Source organism: Schistocerca cancellata, chromosome 2, assembly GCF_023864275.1.
Source record: "Schistocerca cancellata isolate TAMUIC-IGC-003103 chromosome 2, iqSchCanc2.1, whole genome shotgun sequence".
In the NCBI taxonomy this organism is placed as follows: Eukaryota; Metazoa; Arthropoda; class Insecta; order Orthoptera; family Acrididae; genus Schistocerca; species Schistocerca cancellata.
In genome coordinates, this window is record NC_064627.1 from 188,231,976 (window position 1) to 188,249,472 (window position 17,497).

General features: G+C 38.6%; 1 protein-coding gene across 1 annotated transcript in view; it reads right to left on the reverse strand.

The window, feature by feature from the left end:
* The window catches only part of LOC126144361 (transmembrane protein 181), a 233,961-nt gene that overhangs the window by 108,556 nt on the left and 107,908 nt on the right, over window positions 1-17,497 (reverse strand). Inside the window, exons 3-4 of the mRNA XM_049915486.1 lie at window positions 16,912-17,015; window positions 9,000-9,149 (exon numbers count right to left, since the gene is read on the reverse strand). Of these exons, the coding sequence (XP_049771443.1) occupies window positions 9,000-9,149; window positions 16,912-17,015 (254 nt within the window). The remainder of the gene's footprint in view (window positions 1-8,999; window positions 9,150-16,911; window positions 17,016-17,497) is intronic.

Genomic DNA, 17,497 nt, shown 5'->3' on the forward strand with positions numbered 1-17,497 from the left:
TGGTCCAACCTGCCAGGCTGGCCACTGGCCCACTGGCACCATTGCCTCTCCCTCTTGGATGGCATTATGCTCCGGCAGACAGAAGGGTTTACTCCATGCATTGTGGTTCCAGTGGTGGGGTGTCCTCTGCTCATTACATCAGGGTCACTGGGAGATCTCTCGCACAAAACGGTTGGCATGATATCGTGTGTTTCAGCCAGGCATCGGAATTTGGATGGGCAGGTGCTGCCACACACTGCTTATTTGCCATGACTGACCCCTACACAGCCTTGGGAAAGAGTCCACACTGATTTCACTGTTCCTTTTTTTACACACTTTCTGGTTGATGGCAATTGATGCTTTTTCTCATTTTTCTTATGTCGCTTGTTGTCCATTGGTGACAGCACAACTGTCACGGCCCTGTTGAAGAAATTCTCCATAGACGGCTTGCCTTGTATCCTGGTTTTGGAGAAGGGTTCTAAGTTTGTCATTAATCTTTTGAAAACTTTTGTATACACAATGGCACCTCACTTCCACCTGCAGTCAAACAGCAAGGTGGAACTCCTTGTCTGATCATTTAAGACATAGATGTGCAAGTATATAGAAAATTTTGCAGCCAAGGAGGCTATCATTTTTTTGTAAGCTCTTACAGAATGAGAACAACTGTGGCCAAGAGTCCTGCCTAGTCCTGCATTGCTATCAACTGCACACAGTGTTCAGCCTCCTGCTGCTGGGAAGGCATCTTCCAGCGGCATCAGTTTTGTTGATGTTCATGCCCGGCACACCAGTCTGGGTCAGGGCTTTTGAACGACACCCTCAATGGATTCCGGCTGTCATTTACAGCCAGCTTACTCATTGCATCTTCATGGTTTGCACCAAAGTTTGACTTGTGGCATGCCTCCAGAAACAGCTGCACTCCCTGAATGGGTGTAGGGACCCCCAGTCACTGACTGCCATCACCAGGTCCACCATGCGTCCACAGCACTACACAAATGACACCTGACTTGGATTCAATCTTTATAAGACCATGCACAGAACACAATATACCTATACATACGCACATGACAATCATTACTAATGCGAAGAACAATATGATGTGCATCTCAAAGAATAAAATAATTATCGTCAGACAACACTGTGTACATTATGAGCCCATTAAATAATAACATCGTAGTTTTCACATCATCAGTAAACATGAAGCATGATTACTGTGAATAAAATCACAGTAAATATTATCACTCTTTAGGACAAGATTAGGGTTCACCATCTTGTCAACAATGAAGCCATCAGAGACAGAGCAAAATCTAGAATTGGTAAAGGATAGTGAAGAAAACTGGACGAGCTCTTTCTAAAAGAACCATCCCAGTATTTATCTAAAGTAATTTAACGAAATCATCAAAATCTTAAGCTGGGATGGTGGAAGGGGATTAGAATCGTCATCCTCCTGAATGCAAGTCCAGTTGGCTAACCAGTGGGCTCTCTCCTTTAGTATAAACAAGCAAGAGTGAGAATATGAACTGTGCTCAGTTTCACAGGATTCATGCATACATGTTTACTATTTAATATTATTTTATAATTTAACGTGTATTATAATGTTGTCCGATATCCATTACGCATTTTATACTGTTCTTGCACTTTTAATTATTATGTTGGCAAATGATGAACAAGAGTGTTCCTCGAGAAATTTTGTACAGTGACGTCAGCACAGATGGAAAGGCCAAGGGTGTTTCTCTGAAGTGCTGAAAGTATCAATTCAAGAATATAAAGAATCTAAACATTAACCTGAGTAACTGGTGTGCCACAACAGGAGCTCACACTCACTAGTGCACAACTAATTCAGCCACTGTTTTATGTTTTGGGCAGGAAAGGCAAAAGCTGACAAACGAGAAATTCAGAGATTAAAATTTTGCCAGGCCCAACCATGCCCTCCACTCTATTATGTTTCGTCTATGTGGCCATATGTTTCATACCAGAATTTGTCTGTTAAGCCAAACTCGGATATGAGTATCAGCCACTGCTAATAAAATTTGTGTTGTGTGTATGGATACATTGCCCAATTAGATGCCCTGATTATTGTTTGGATGCCGTATGCCATATATTCAAGGACATGTCCATTTGAAAATGGCTATATAGCTGAAATTGAGGATCATTTTCACAAAATTCAACTACAAAATTTGCAAAAATGAGTTATATATGTATTCATGTACTTCTAAATGAGACAAATGCACTGCAGTACAGAGATTTTATGAAAACTATTTGTCTGTTTAATCTTGCTCACTCACATGACTGCGAAATTTTTCTGAACTTAACATCTACAAAAACAAGTTTTCCCAAATGTGAACATCTACTGCTTGTGGTAGACATTTGTCATTGGTTTTAGACAAAATAGCTCACAACTTCCCAATCAGGTGTCAAAATTTCATACCACCAATCGGGTATTTGGTACCGTTAAAAAGGAATTGAGAAAACTTGAAATCCACAACCTTAGCATCACACTATCATGAGGTTCTGAGCAACTATGGCACCCATATGGTTCTAAGCATGGCCTGGCATGTGTACTGTTTCAAGATCTCTGCTATTAGATTAATAAGAGAGAAGCTACCACTCAAAATGTCTGAAGCACACAAAAAGATAGTGCCATCTGTAAAGTCAAAACACATACTTTACCTCTCTGATAATGCATGAACTGAAAAAAACTAATACAGGTAGTTTAAAGAACATTCATCAGTCAGCTAGAATAACACCTAGAAATCAAGTGAGTGTCAAAAAAGCTAATGTGAAAAGAAACTGAAGATATTTTTTGATAAATCACCACAAGAAGCCTTAGAGTTCTTTGCGAAGGCGACAGAGTGTTACAATGAAAGTGACAACGAAAATAATAAAGCACAGTACCTTAATGAACCAATTTATTAAATTATTATATACTCAGCAGGTTAAAATAAACTAAAACATTAGAGCTATAAAATAATTAATCTGTAGAGGGTCAGTTTTGGAAAAAATTCATGATTTTTTACATATTTTTTTATTTGCAACTGAAAGATAGAAACATTTTTCCACAATTGTATTATGTATCAGAAGTATATTTGTGAAATTTAATTTTGTAGGACATCAGCAATGTATATTTTTTAAGCAGTTAAATAAAATGTGTTTCCTGAAAAGTTTGTGTTTTGTACATGTTGACTTTTGTGAAAATGGTCCTCACTTGGAGAATAATGTTTTAAGTATATACTGCTTTATTCAGATTTGAGATGTGATCATTACAAAGTTTTATCAACTAAAAAAAGGTAAGTTGTAAATTTTTATTTGTTTACAAGCACATCTGTATTCCCGGTACACACTGAAAGCCCTGTGCCACAGTAGCATTTATAGAACTGGAAGTGGGAGAGGGAGTGGGGAGGGAGGAGGGGGGGGGGAGGAAGAGACAACCTGAAGCCCACTGAAAAAATGGGACTATTGTGTGCTAATTTATTTTCTGAATTTGGAGGGGAACAGTGCTGCAACTATATACACTGCGTCACAGTAGTTAGGTAGCAAGACACTTCCTGTGTGGTCAAATGAGCCTGAATGATGAAGAAAAAAGCAGAAGACCATCTCTCTGGGAAGAACCAGGAATTGCTAGAGAATTGGAAGCCCTCGTTCTTGAAGACCTGTGTAACATATTCGAGGCAATAGTGAATAAAGTGAAAAATCAGTCATGGATCAGTTACAACATTTTGCATGACATTTTCAATATGACAAAGGTTGCCACCCAGTGCACTTTGTGACAGCTCATACTGTACTCCCCCCCCCCCCCCCCACACACACACACACAAAAAACAAACAAACAAACAAACAAACAAACAAAAAAAACACCCACGCTGAACTGAGGCAGCAGCCGATATGTTGAGCTGTGTCAAGCTTATTCTGATGACTTTTTCAGCCATCTTATCACAATGGATGAGTGGTGGGTGACCCTGAGACCAAACAGCAAAGCAAGTACTGGAAACATGTGGTTTTATCATTGCTTGAAAGAAGTGAAGATCCAACCATCAGAGGGCAATCTTCATATATCCATAATTGAAACAGATGACTTGAGATGTCAGCTAATATAATATATGTTAAAAAAATGACGAAATTCCTCCAGCTGTATTAAGGTGTTGGTTTTATTGGCAACTAGTTTCGATGTTGTTACAACATCATCTTCCGGCCCATACTTGTTGACAGTAACAGTATGTATCTAACACTAGTAGTCAGTGGTGAGATAGGCGTTACTACCTGCCTTCCGCATGGAACACGCCTATCTCACCACTGACTACTTGTGTTAGATACATACTGTTACAGGTAGTAACTACCTGCCTTCCGCATGGAACATGCCTATCTCACCACTGACTCCTAGTGTTAGACACATACGGTTACTGTCAACCAGTATGGGCCTGAAGATGATGATGTAACAACATTGAAACTAGTTGCCAATAAAACCAACACCTTAATACAGTTGGAGAATTTCATAATTTTTTCTTGGGACTGGTATGGTTTGACACTAACAGATTATTCCTATACGGGGCAAAGCGTCACAAGGACATACTGCACTACAACATCGCACCTCATTCTGCAAAAGACAAAATTTTTAGCCATTCCTAAATCCTTTACTTCAAACTCTTAATGTAACTTACTTTTCAAAAATTCAGTTTCACTTGAGTAATTTGAAAAAAACATAAAAGTCATCAACATATAAAGCTATCATAGTAACTAAGCCTTTATCTTTTTGTTTTGTAAACAAACAAGGTTCTAAACCATATCTCTTGTAACCTAGGCAGCTTAAGACATCATTTACTCCTTGATTCCACACTCCGGATGATTGCTTTAAACCATACATAACCCTTTTGAACTTCAAAACTTTTCTTTTATCATTACAGAGATTTAATCCCTCAGATTGTTGTAGGAAAATATCTTCTTTGAGAATACCATTTAAAAAAGCAGCCTTAACATCGACGTGTACTGTTCAAATCTAGTTAAACATATAAGTCCATTAGAAGTTTAAGTGTTGAACGCTTACCACAGGAGAAAAGGTCTCATCATAATCAATTCCAGATTTCTGAGTGAATCCTCTTGGCACTAGTCTTGCACAATGCTGCACTTCACCTTCACTGTTGACTTTTTTCTTGAACACCCACTTACACTGCACAACAGTTGCACTTTCTGGAAGATTTACCACTTTCCATGCATTGGTGTCTTCAAAAGCTTTTAAGTTGTCACCCATAGCATGTTTCCATTCTTCTGCATCAGGTCTGCTAAGGGCCTCCTGCACAGTTGTTGGGTCCTCGAGTTGATCTGAAGTTCCAGCAGCAAAATAAATCTCATAATCATCAAATCTTCTATTTGGTTTGAGCTGCCTTTGTGATCTTTTTTACTTCATCTTCTTGTGTAACACATTTTTTAACATCAGTTTCTTTCTCTGGTGTAAGTGTTTCTTTTGAGACATCATGTAAGTCCTCTCTTAATACAACATCAGACTTCTCATTTTCTTCATCATCCCCCACTGAAGTGGTGATTTCTTCATGGTTCTTTATTTCAGTTCCTGCATCATTAATATTTTCCATTATAGTCGCATCATGGCTTATCACTACATCATTTGTCTCAGGGTCATAGAGTCTATAACCTTTTGTAGCATTGCTATAGCCCACTAAGATCATTCTCTTTGCCTTTTTATCCCATTTTGTTCTCTTGGCTTTGGGAACATGCACCATGACCTTGCTTCCAATTATTCTGAGATGACTAATGTTGGGTTTCTTGCCAGTCCATTGTTCATAGGGTGTTTTATTCCCTAAACTTGAACTCACTGACCCATTTCAAAAATATACTGCACTATTAACAGCTTCAGCCAAAAACCTTTTATCAAGTTTACCATCAATCTTGACTTTTCTACAACAGTTCTATTCAGCCATTCTGCCAAACTGTTTCATTCTGTGTATATCTGTTGGATAACTGATGTATAATACCATGTTTTTTCAACAAACTTCAAAATTCACACATCAGAATTCATTTCCATTATCTGTTCTTATTGTTTTGATTTCTCTTCCTTGCTGATTCTCCACCATTTTCAGAAATTCTTGAAATTTTTCAGAAGTTTCATTCTTTATCTTCAGAAAATACACAAATCCCATTCGGGTGTAATCATCTTCCAAAATGAGAAAATACTTTGCACCACCTAATGACATAACTTCCATTGGTCCACACAGGTCTGCATGTACAACTTCAAGTGGTTTAGAGGATCTAGTGCCTACAGGTGGAAAAGGTTGTCTTGTTGGTTTGCCTTCATTGCATACTATACAGTTTTGATTGTTAATGTTAATGTCTACACATACCATTCCTTCTACAGCACCATTTTTCAATTTAATAAGATCCTTTGCATTGAGGTTTCCTAATCTTCTATGCCAATCAGATGCTGTAATCATTCCCAAAAAATGACTTCTTCTGTCAATGTTTAGCTTGAACACACCATTAATTAGATCTGCAGTTGCAATTAATTCTTTATACTTGTTATAAATATTGCACTGATCACTATTAAATTCAACAAAATTTCCTTGCTCAATCAACCTGCTCACAGACAGCAAATTTGTAGTTAGTTCTGGAGCATACACTACATTTTTTACAGTAGTATCAAATGAGCTCTTTCTGAGTACTGATATTAAATCAGCTTCTCCAGAGCACAACACTGGGATTTCTGTCTGGTTTGCAGCCCTCATTTTTTGCATCTTAACATCATTTATTTTGTTTTTCAGCCATTCTTCATTTGCTGTGAGATGCACACTAGCACCTGAATCAACATACCAGGCACTTCTGTCAAAAGAGCCACTTATAGACACTGCACTGAGAACATTTGAAGTTTTACTTTGTCCTATTTCATTGTCACTGTTAGGGCACTTACTTTTAAAATGTCCTGGTTTCTTGCATTTATAGCAATCAACGTCCTTCATGTTTTGATTTCCCATTGTATTTCCATTCCGGTGAGAAAACTTTGGTTTACTTTGCCAACTTTTGGACCTAAAAGCACTACCAGTCGTGGTGATGTCTTCTTCGTCTTCTTCCATGTCAAGAAGCTTACTTTTGATTGTGTCCATTGCAATTGGAATTCCTGAATGCTCAATTGCCATTATCATGGGAGAATATTTTTCTGGCAATCCTGCTAGCAATAACAAACCAATCCATTCATGATTAATAGCAAAACCTGTTCCACATAATTTCTAACCATTATCTGCTATCTGGTTCACATAACTTGTCATTGAATCACGTTTTTCTAGACGTTTTGATATCAGTGTTCTCAATAAATTTATTCTTCTCGCAAAACCAGAGTCATCAAACATTGATTTCAGTTTCTTCCACAAGTCCACGGTTGTTTTTGCTTCTCTTATGTACACTTATAAAGATGAATCAATCATAAAATTTATTATCGCTTTGGCCTTTGAATCTTCCAGTGAAACTATTTCTGAGACATATTGCACTAATCCTTTGAGAATAAGCACATTTTCGATAGCGAACGCTGAATCTCCATAATTCTCACGTCCTTTCAGCTTTGGTACATTAATCAGACAATTTGTCAGCATATTTATCAACTCGAACAATTCCTCTTTGTCAACAGCAGCACACACTGGACTTTGAATCATGACACGTGGGTTTTAATCAGCGATTCCTGATGCTTTTAATGATCGGGTTATCTGTGTACCTGGGCCCATAACCTGTTGAGGTTCCATGGGTATTGAGAACATGATATACATGTACACATTCGGTGATTTATTATAACATCTCACATTGGTGCACTTTACTACATGTTAGCACACACACAATGAATATGGACGAAACAGAACTGAACAGAACAGCTTGTAGCAACAAAGATGTAGAAACAGTCAAAGATAACACACACACAGCTCCTCACATATCAATATCATTTAAATGGGTTGGACAAACTTAACAATTTGTTACACTTTCCTCGGACACAGACAACATTGTGCGGTTGGCATTCCAGAATGATCACAAGTTGATTTTTGGGGCGGAATGATTCCTGAACACTCGAAATGCAGACCTCTACAGCCTAGGTGAAATTGTACAGAAGGAATAACATCATCACCAAGTTTCAAGGTGGCTGCTTGACTTTTTTGAGGTGATAATTATTACTTAATGGCTCGCTACATTTATGGTCATAGCGGAAATAATGTTATTTTGCAAGAAAGTGCTAGTTATATAGTGCCCTCCATTGCCTCACTCTTCCACTACCGTTGATAAATTTGTTTCAATTTTCCTATCCCACAGCTTCCTTTGTTTATTTTTACTGGTTCCCATTATGTGTTATCCTTCTTCTCTTCTGCTTGACTGATCTGTACTCATATTGATGCAGAGAACATAGTGCAGTGGTATCCACGAGTTTTTCCTGAGCTTTTCTTTCTCTCACAATCTTCTCTCACATCTCTCTTCATTTCAAAAGAATATCTACCGTTTCCCACCCTGCACCTCCTCAGCAGGGATCATGCTGCAGTCAGGTGTGTGTGTGTGTGTGTGTGTGTGTGTGTGTGTGTGTGTGTGTGTGTGTGTGTGTGTAGAGAGAGAGAGAGAGAGAGAGAGAGAGTTTTACTGCCGAAGAGGAACACACAACTTGATCTTGTCCCTATCTCTTCTGAATTACAGATCATCATCTCTACTCTGTTTCCATGTATTTTCATTGCTTTAACATTTAAACTGTATTTTCATTGCTTTAACATTTAAACTGAGGTGTGTTTGGCCATTCTCAAACAAAATTTTTTAGCCTTCACATAAAAAAAGTTGCTGTTATAGTACTTTTACACATCTCTGACAATGCTTTTCAAATAGAAATATTTCTTCTTATAAAATGTATATAACTGCAGAAAGGTAGTTAATACTCTCTAACAGCATTCATACAAGAAACTATGTTCATAATTATTTGCTAAGTAGCATTTCCCTCACAAAAGCACAGCTCAGAAATGAACTTCTGTTCACACCAACTAACATTTCTTGTAGAGAATACTCACCGTCAGTGTTTTCAGTGGACACCTTGGCAATAACCCACAACTGTTGGCTGTACGTAGTCATTGCAGGACTCCTCATAATGAAAGCTCGATTTGCTGAGTCACTTGCATTCAGACGAACTCTTTCTTCTGTTGTACTCGTAATTGGTGGTCCTGTACATGAAAAATAGCAGTTTTACTGAAACACATAATTATTTAACAAGTTGTCCACCTGATTTCCATGAAACAATTTTACAGGCAAATAACTGCAACTGCTAGTAACAATATATTTTGATGCTTGAGCTTCTCAGCGTAAGCTCTAAAAGAGTGTGGCATTTCTATTAGTACAGAAATTGCACTAATAACAAAACAGCAGCTTCAGAGCAACAATCTATAAGCTGCTGCTTTGTGGAAAAAAATAAGTGAACTACAGTAACATGCCAATGGAAAATCCCGTGTGTAATACAGTAAATGGGAAAAATAAAGATAACCACTTACCATATTGAGGAAACATTGCGTAGCAGTTAGCAACACAAACAAAAAGTTCAATGTTACAATTCACCCATTAAACTTCCATTCTTCTTCAAAGAATCCTGTAGTACTACCGCAGAAATATATGTAGAAGACTCTCTGTAAATGTGGAAGCAGATAATGGTAGGATCTGGGCCAGGAGGTGTTTTTGCATAAATCAGTTGATAACAGTACTGCTCATCAATGGTACAGCAATATTAATAAATGGGGAGGTTTCACCACTCTACAGATTTATATTCTCATTTTAAATGCTTATGATGACAAAACAAAACGAAGTGACTATATGAAGTAAGTGAGTGGGTGAAATATTTGAAGATGGTAATTACAATGAAACAGAAGGGAGCAGAAAGAAATGCACAAATATACAAGACTACTGTCTCAAGGAAATAAGTGAGACACGTCTTCTGGAGTTCTAAGATAAGTTTCAACTGGTTCTAGAGAGCACATTCTTTCAGTATCACAAGAGAAGAAAAATGTAATATTGATAGCATCAGACTATATGAGAAAAAGTGGACTTCTTTAAGACAAAGACTACAGGTCAAAGTACAAATGTTAAGGGTATTTCAAGAGATGTAGTGTGTTATAGAATGAAGTAGAGGGCGCGAAGGATAAGGGTGGGGCAGGGGAATTAAACAATGTCTAAATTGAGCTCGAAAAACAAAGGGAATCCACGTTCTGGGAAAGAGATTAAAATCCTGAGATTTGCTGATGATATTGTTCTAGTCACAAATAGGATAGAAGAACTTCAAATATTTTTAGAAAATTTGTGTTAGTCTACTCTGAAGTTGGTCTAAAATAGACCTACGACAAACCAAGATTATGATGAATGAATAAAAACCAGAGGGAAATACGTGTTGTAGGTACAAAACTCCAAAGGGTCACAGAATGTAGTCATTAGAGCAATTTGTAAATATGAAAGAAGTCCTAAAATCAGAAATATTTTGACATATTAAATTGGACTGGGAAGTTTATGGAAGGTACTCTTCAGTTTTCAAGTCTAAGATGTCGACTGAGCTGAAGAAAACAGTTTTTGACCAATATATACTACCGGTAATAACTTATGGCTGTAAGACAAGGACATTGAGTGAGTTCATTGTTAGGCAGCTCAAAGAAGAATGGAAAGATCAGTGTTTGGCTACACAAAGAAAGACAGAAAGAAAGCAAAAGACATAAGGTCAGTGACATAGAGGAAAGAGTAAACACCATCAAAAGGCAATGGGCTGGTGAAATCACTCAAAGAAGGGATGGCAGATGATCAAAACAAATACTAGATTGGAGTCCTCAAAACAAATACTAGACTGGAGCTCTGTGTTAAAATAAAAGGACCGAGGTGAAGATCACCAGACCGAGGGGCCAGAGACATATGAAAGACAACTGCATTCAAGTCGACATGGGAAGCTCCGGATCGAAGAACCTGTTAGGAACCTATGTTGCATGCCATTTCAAAGAGCCCACATCACCAAGTGATGATGTCAAAAATTGGTTGATGATGATAATATGAGGGCTATTCAGAAAGTGAGGAACAATCGGTCGCAAAAATGGAAACCACTGTAAAAAATCCGATGAGGCTTTTCACAAATGTTTTGGGCAGTGTCTCTCAGCTGCACTCTGCAGGGGCTGTGAAGACACTCCTGCAGCCTTTTCGATGGGAAGTGTTCGATCACCCACAACACAGCCATAATTGGCTGTTCACATGAAATGCTGGATACGAAGACAATACTTGGGCACAGGCTATGCACTATAGACCAGCGTAGAGAATTATCGGAAAGCACAGGCCGCTGCCTTCTATGACGATGGTGTTGGAAATTTGGTATAATGCTCCAACAAATGTCTAAGTCGGAGCTGCGACTATGTAGAGAAGTACCTGGAAGGTGTAGCTAAATGTGCAAAGAAAATAGTTTTGATTTTCACTGTGGTTTCCATTTCATGACTGATCATTCCTTACTTTCCAAACACCCCTCGTATATACAGTTTAACAATGTTTACATGTCTTATCTGCACTTACGATTCTCCCCCCAAGAGTATTCTTCTCCCTCACTAAGTACGGAATTCCTGAATCCAAGTATTAGGTAGTCACCCCTTTCCTTCTTCTTCCATTTTCATTACATTTCAAAAATAAAAATTAAGTTAAAACCAAAAGGAAATAACCACCTTTTCAAGCCAGAAGGAGGAGGAATTATGACCCCAGACATTTAATAAACAACAAAGTATACACAGATAGATTCATAACACACTTAAATGAAACACTGGGGACAATAATTAATAAATAGAGAGCCATAGCTTAAAAAATAGGAGCTCCCACTACAGAGACAAGAAACTTGAGTGGTGAAAACAAGAATTGCGACTAGGCAATTACAAAAAGTCTTAATTACTAAATGACCAACAAATGAAAACTGAAAAAATCCAGAACCTAATAAATGCCAGATGACAAACAGCCAAAGACATTACAAGAATTGAAGGAATCATCAACATGAAACTCAACAGAAGAAGTATTCAATCTGCATAAGGGACTATTGCTACATGTTTAAATATCAGTCTAAATATACTTCATTTACACTTATGATGAAACATGAAAATGGTACGCGACAATCAAGACAATGGAAAGACTTGGCAGAATGCTGCCATTAATTACCCAAGTGTGAAGAGAATAATGGCTACCTCGAGTCTGACCACAACATTAAAAGCAATACACCACCCAAAAATTTTCCACTACCGAATTACAACAAAGTGGTCACAGAAATTGGTTCACTCAAGAATTACAAAGCAACAGCAGAAATTCAACTGGTGGCAGAATTTTGGAAGTATGCCAATGATCAAACACTTGAGAACCCACATAAACATACAATCAACATTTTGAAAACTGAAAGAATGCCTGAGGAATGGAACAAACTGGTAATCTATATCTGTCAGGGGGTTATCACTACTAGTTATCACATATAAGATTTTATCCTGTCTGCCTGATTAGCTGAGTGGTAACGTGCTTGCCTCCCATGCAGCGGGCCCGGGTTCGATTCCCAGCTGGGTTGGAGATTTTCTCTGCTCGTGGACTGGGTGTTGTGTTGTCCTCATCATCATTTCATCCTCATCATTGGCCCAACAAATTGCCCAATGTGGTGTCAACTGAAATAAGACTTGCACTCGGCAGCCGAACTACCCTGGATGGGGCCTCCTGGCCAACTATGCCACATGGCTCATTTCATTTCATTTCAGATTTTATCCAAAATTAGTCACACAGGAATTCAAGAGCTTGAACAAGAACTTGGAGAAAACAGAGGTCAATTTCGTCCAAGCAAAGTTTTCTGGACCTAATCATCAGTTCTTAGTGTATGATGACCATCAAACAGTTTGAAATAAGAGTCTTTTATTACTTTTATTGTTTCAAATATGTAACAGTGTCAACTGGGAGTTGTTATGGAAAACCCTAAGCAATATGGTGCACGCCAAAACTTACTGACATTATTGAAATCAGACATTGTAATATTAAATGAAGAGTTAAATTTATAGGTGACTGTTTTAATCATAATTAGACTAGGTCAGTGGGATGAACTCTCGCCAACACTGTTTAACTGTGCAATGGAGGCAGTCACAGGTGAGCAGCAAACAAAATGGTGATCAAACATTTGAGATTGTTAGAAATATAAAAGTTAAGTGCATCGTATTTGTACATGATCTCAAACTACTGGGATCAGCAAGAAAGAGACAGCTCCAAGCTGAACATCTGGGAAACATAGCAACAAAAGTGGGTTTACAAACTTCATTCAAAATGGTGGAAACAATGGGAACCTTCAAGACTGGTTTTGGAAATTCCTTGGTAGAATATACGAGGGCGGTTCAGAAAGTAACCTCCGATCGGTCACAGTGCGGGTTGTGGGGGGAGTAGCGACGCCATCTGTGCGTTCACGCACTCAACAGGTCAGTCGGCATCAAGCCGTGGTCGAGTGAACGTCGTACCTGCGCTAGTTTAGTTTTTGTGGCAGTTTGAAATGTGTGCTGCAATAGAAAACCCCACCAAATGTGAAGTGCGTGCTGTCATAAGGTTTTTTACAGCCAAAGGATATTCTGCAGCAGCTATTCATCGTGAGCTTTGTGCCGTGTACGGACCAAGAGTTATGAGTGAAGGAGTTGTCCGTGAATGGGTACGTTTATTTAAAAGTGGACGAGAAAACGTTCATGATGAAGAGAGGAGTGGTAGACCATCATTGGTGACTGACGAACTCGTTCAGACAGTTGATGCAAAAGTTCGTGAAAATCGATGTTTCTCAATGTCGGAGTTGCCTACTGGTTTTCCACAGATTTCTAAGACTCTCTTGTACGAGATAGTGACAGCAAGATTGGGTTACCGTAAGTTCTGTGCACGATGGGTGCCCAAAATTCTTACCGACCACCACAAAACTCAAAGAATGGCCTCTGCATTAGACTTTCTGTCACGTTATGAGGATGAAGGAGAACCATTGTTAAACAGAATCGTGACTGGTGACGAAACCTGGATTAAGTACGTGAACCCTGAGACAAAAGAACAATCAAAGATGTGGGCACATTCAAATTCGCCTACCAAACCAAGAAAAGCCTCGCAAGATTTTTCTGCCAGAAAACTGATGGCAACGGTGTTTTGGGATGCCAAAGGGGTGTTGTTGGTTGAATTCATGGAACGTGGTACGACCATTAATCAAGACGTGTACTGTGAAACAATAAAAAAGTTACGACAGGCTATACAGAACAAACGCTGTGGTATGCTGACTTCTGGTATCGTTTTTTTGCACGATAACGCCCGTCCTCACTCTGCTCGCAGAACAACGGCCCTTCTTGAGTCCTTCAAGTGGGACGTTATCAACCATCCACCTTATAGCCCAGACCTGGCGCCAAGTGATTATCACCTCTTCATGCATTTGAAGAAATGGCTCAGGTCACAGCGGTTTGATGACGACGAAGAGCTCAAAGATGCGGTCACAGGCTGGCTCCAGGCACAAGCGGGTGATTTTTATGCAGAAGGAATTTCAAAGCTTGTGAAGAGATACGATAAGTGCCTCAATCGCTATGGAGACTATGTAGAAAAATAGTGCAAAGATGTAGTTGTAAGATGTATATATTAAAATATTTTTATTTAACTTGGTGTATTTTTTTAAATCAACCGGAGGTTACTTTCTGAATGGCCCTCGTAAATAATGGTAGGAGTAAAAGTACCAGTTCATCATATAGTTGTGTCACTAACAGGCAGATGCACAAGACTTAGAACATGATCAAGCTTTCAGATGAATCCTTTTCCAGAGCTAACAGAGTATACATACACACAAATACATGCAAACACAACTGCATGGCTATATTGTCCAAGCCAACTACATTGTATTGTACTGACCCTGAGGCCTGACAGGTAAATGTATCTTTGACTGTAATAATATTATGAGAAGGATAATTGCTACTCACCATATAACAGACATGGTGAGTCGCAGATAGGCACATCAAAAATACTGCCAGATCGTGATCTTTCAGCCACCAAGGCCTTTGTAAAAATAGACAACATACACACACAGCCATGTGGTCTGAGGAGCCTTGTCACAGTCTGTGTGGCTGCCCCCATCAGGGGTTCGAATCCTCCCTTGAGCATGGGTGTGTGTGTTATCCTTAGCGTAAGTTAGATTAAGTAGTGCGTAAGCTTAGGGACCGATGACCTTAGCAGTTTGGTCCCATAAGACCTTATCACAAATTTCCAAAATACATACACACACTCAAGCAAATACAGCTTGCGCACACATGACCACAGTTTCTGGCTGCTGAGGCCAGACTGCAAGCCAGGCCTCAGCAGCCAAATATTGTGGTCATGTGTTATGTTTGTGTAAATGTGAATGTGTGGGCATGTGTTGTCTATTTTCGAACAAGGCCTTGTTGGTCAAAAGCTCACTTTCTGATAGTCTTTTTGTTGTGCCTATCTGTGACTCAGCACCTCCACTATATGGTAAGTAGCAGCTATCCTTTTCATAATATTGTTTTACATTCCATCTTGGATTTTCCATTGTTTGACTGTAATAAACTTTATTGAATCTCACTGAGACCAACTGACTCATCTGAGCTCACATCATCAAGTACTCTGTCAAATTATGACTGCAATATTGAATCACTTAGCTCTCCCACATCAACTTTGTTTCTCTTAAATCGTGTTGTGTTCTATTGCACAGACTGTAACTGGTAGGATATTACAAGCCTTGCTTGTATACTAATCCTCCACATGTACAGATGAAACTAAGAATCATTCCATGCTTTTTCCTTATTGTTTTATAGTGCTACTAAAACTGACAAATAAGTTGAAAACAGTGTAGCCACTGAAATATTTTATGGTAACATCTGAGTGTTATATACTTATTGTTAAAAATGATCAATACGTCTTTATATTTTGTGACAATACATTTCTGAGAAAATGCCGTCTTACACAAGCATGTACAAATAGAAAACAACATTTATCTATTTACTTTTTGCAGTTTGGTCATTACAGCATAATTAAAAATTAGAGAATACTATAAAAATGTACTATAGTTGAGACAGCTTAAGAGGCTCCCTGAAAGCTAGCAGCACTATGGCCAGCTTTTAACTGTGAAGCACAAATGCCTGCAGTTGAGACAAAAGCCCCCTGTAGCACTGCGAGGAAATTGAAGCATTGCTAGAGAGACTTTTAAAAAGTCGTGTTATGTGACTTGCTGATGTGGACACGCAAAGCTATTGCACTCAGACCTCAGCAACTGCCACAGAGCTTCTTATTCTGTCTCAACTGTAAATGTTTAAGGAAGATTAAGATTTAATGATTGTCCTTATAAGTACCATTAAGGATAAAATTATCTCTTTGCCAGCATCTAGCTGTTGGCAGAGATAGTTGTCTTCAACACTTCGAGATTTTTGAGTTACTGGTGAACTGGAAAGATCTGGCTGGCCAAGATTCTCTGTATTCTCTCATAAGTGCAGTTTTCTAGTACAAATCTGGTGAGGACATGTGGAACAGATCAGGAGGGAATTGTATAGAGGTTGATTTTGCATTACCAGTAATAATGTGCATTTATTCGGTGGGCCTGTTCAATAGATTAATGCAGACGCTCTTGAGTTATACAAGAGAAATAGAGGTTGTTTTGTATTACCAGAAATAATGTGCATTGCTTTGGTGGGCCTTTTCAATAGGTTAATGCAGACACTCTTGAGCTATACAAGAGAAAAACACTCAGCAGCAAGTGCACATCACCCATGGCAGGTGATCACAATATCGATGTAAAAGAATTTCAGGTGTTACACAAGGACACCATTCCTCATTCAGGTTTTGGCAGTAGATCTACACAATTTAGAAAGAAAAAATAACTACAGTATATGTTAGGGCTATCAGTAAACCAGATGTTTCTAAATTATGTGCCTATAGTGAAGACATACTCACCTGCCAAACCAATGAAGACCCCAAGTCCAAAACATGCAAAGAATGCAAGGAATACCATGACAAATTCCCTCTTGTGCATAGAATACAGTCGCATCTGAACTGACCTGTTAACATATTAATAGTGTAGACCAGTTTTAAAAAAGTGAAGATATTGCATTTTTTGTACTGAGCTACAGACACAAGAAACAATTAGCTTTTTTACGGAAAAAGTGGGGGAAACATTTTGAAAAATGATTGTTCTATTAGCTTGATTTTGTTATAAAACTGGAGCACTTATAAAGTGCATTTCCTCAAAAAGTGAGATATTGTGCTTTAACTCGGAGAGAGACTACAACCCTGTCTCACTCCCTTCCCAACCACTGCTTCCCTTTCATGTCTCTTGACTCTTATAACTGCCATCTGGTTTCTGTACAAATTGTAAATAGCCTTTCGCTCCCTGTATTTTACCCCTGCCACCTTTAGAATTTGAAAGAGCGTATTCCAGTCAACATTGTCAAAAGCTTTCTCTAGGTCTACAAAGGCTAAAAACGTAGGTTTGCCTTTCCTTAATCTATTTTCTAAGATAAGTTGTAGGATCAGTATTGCC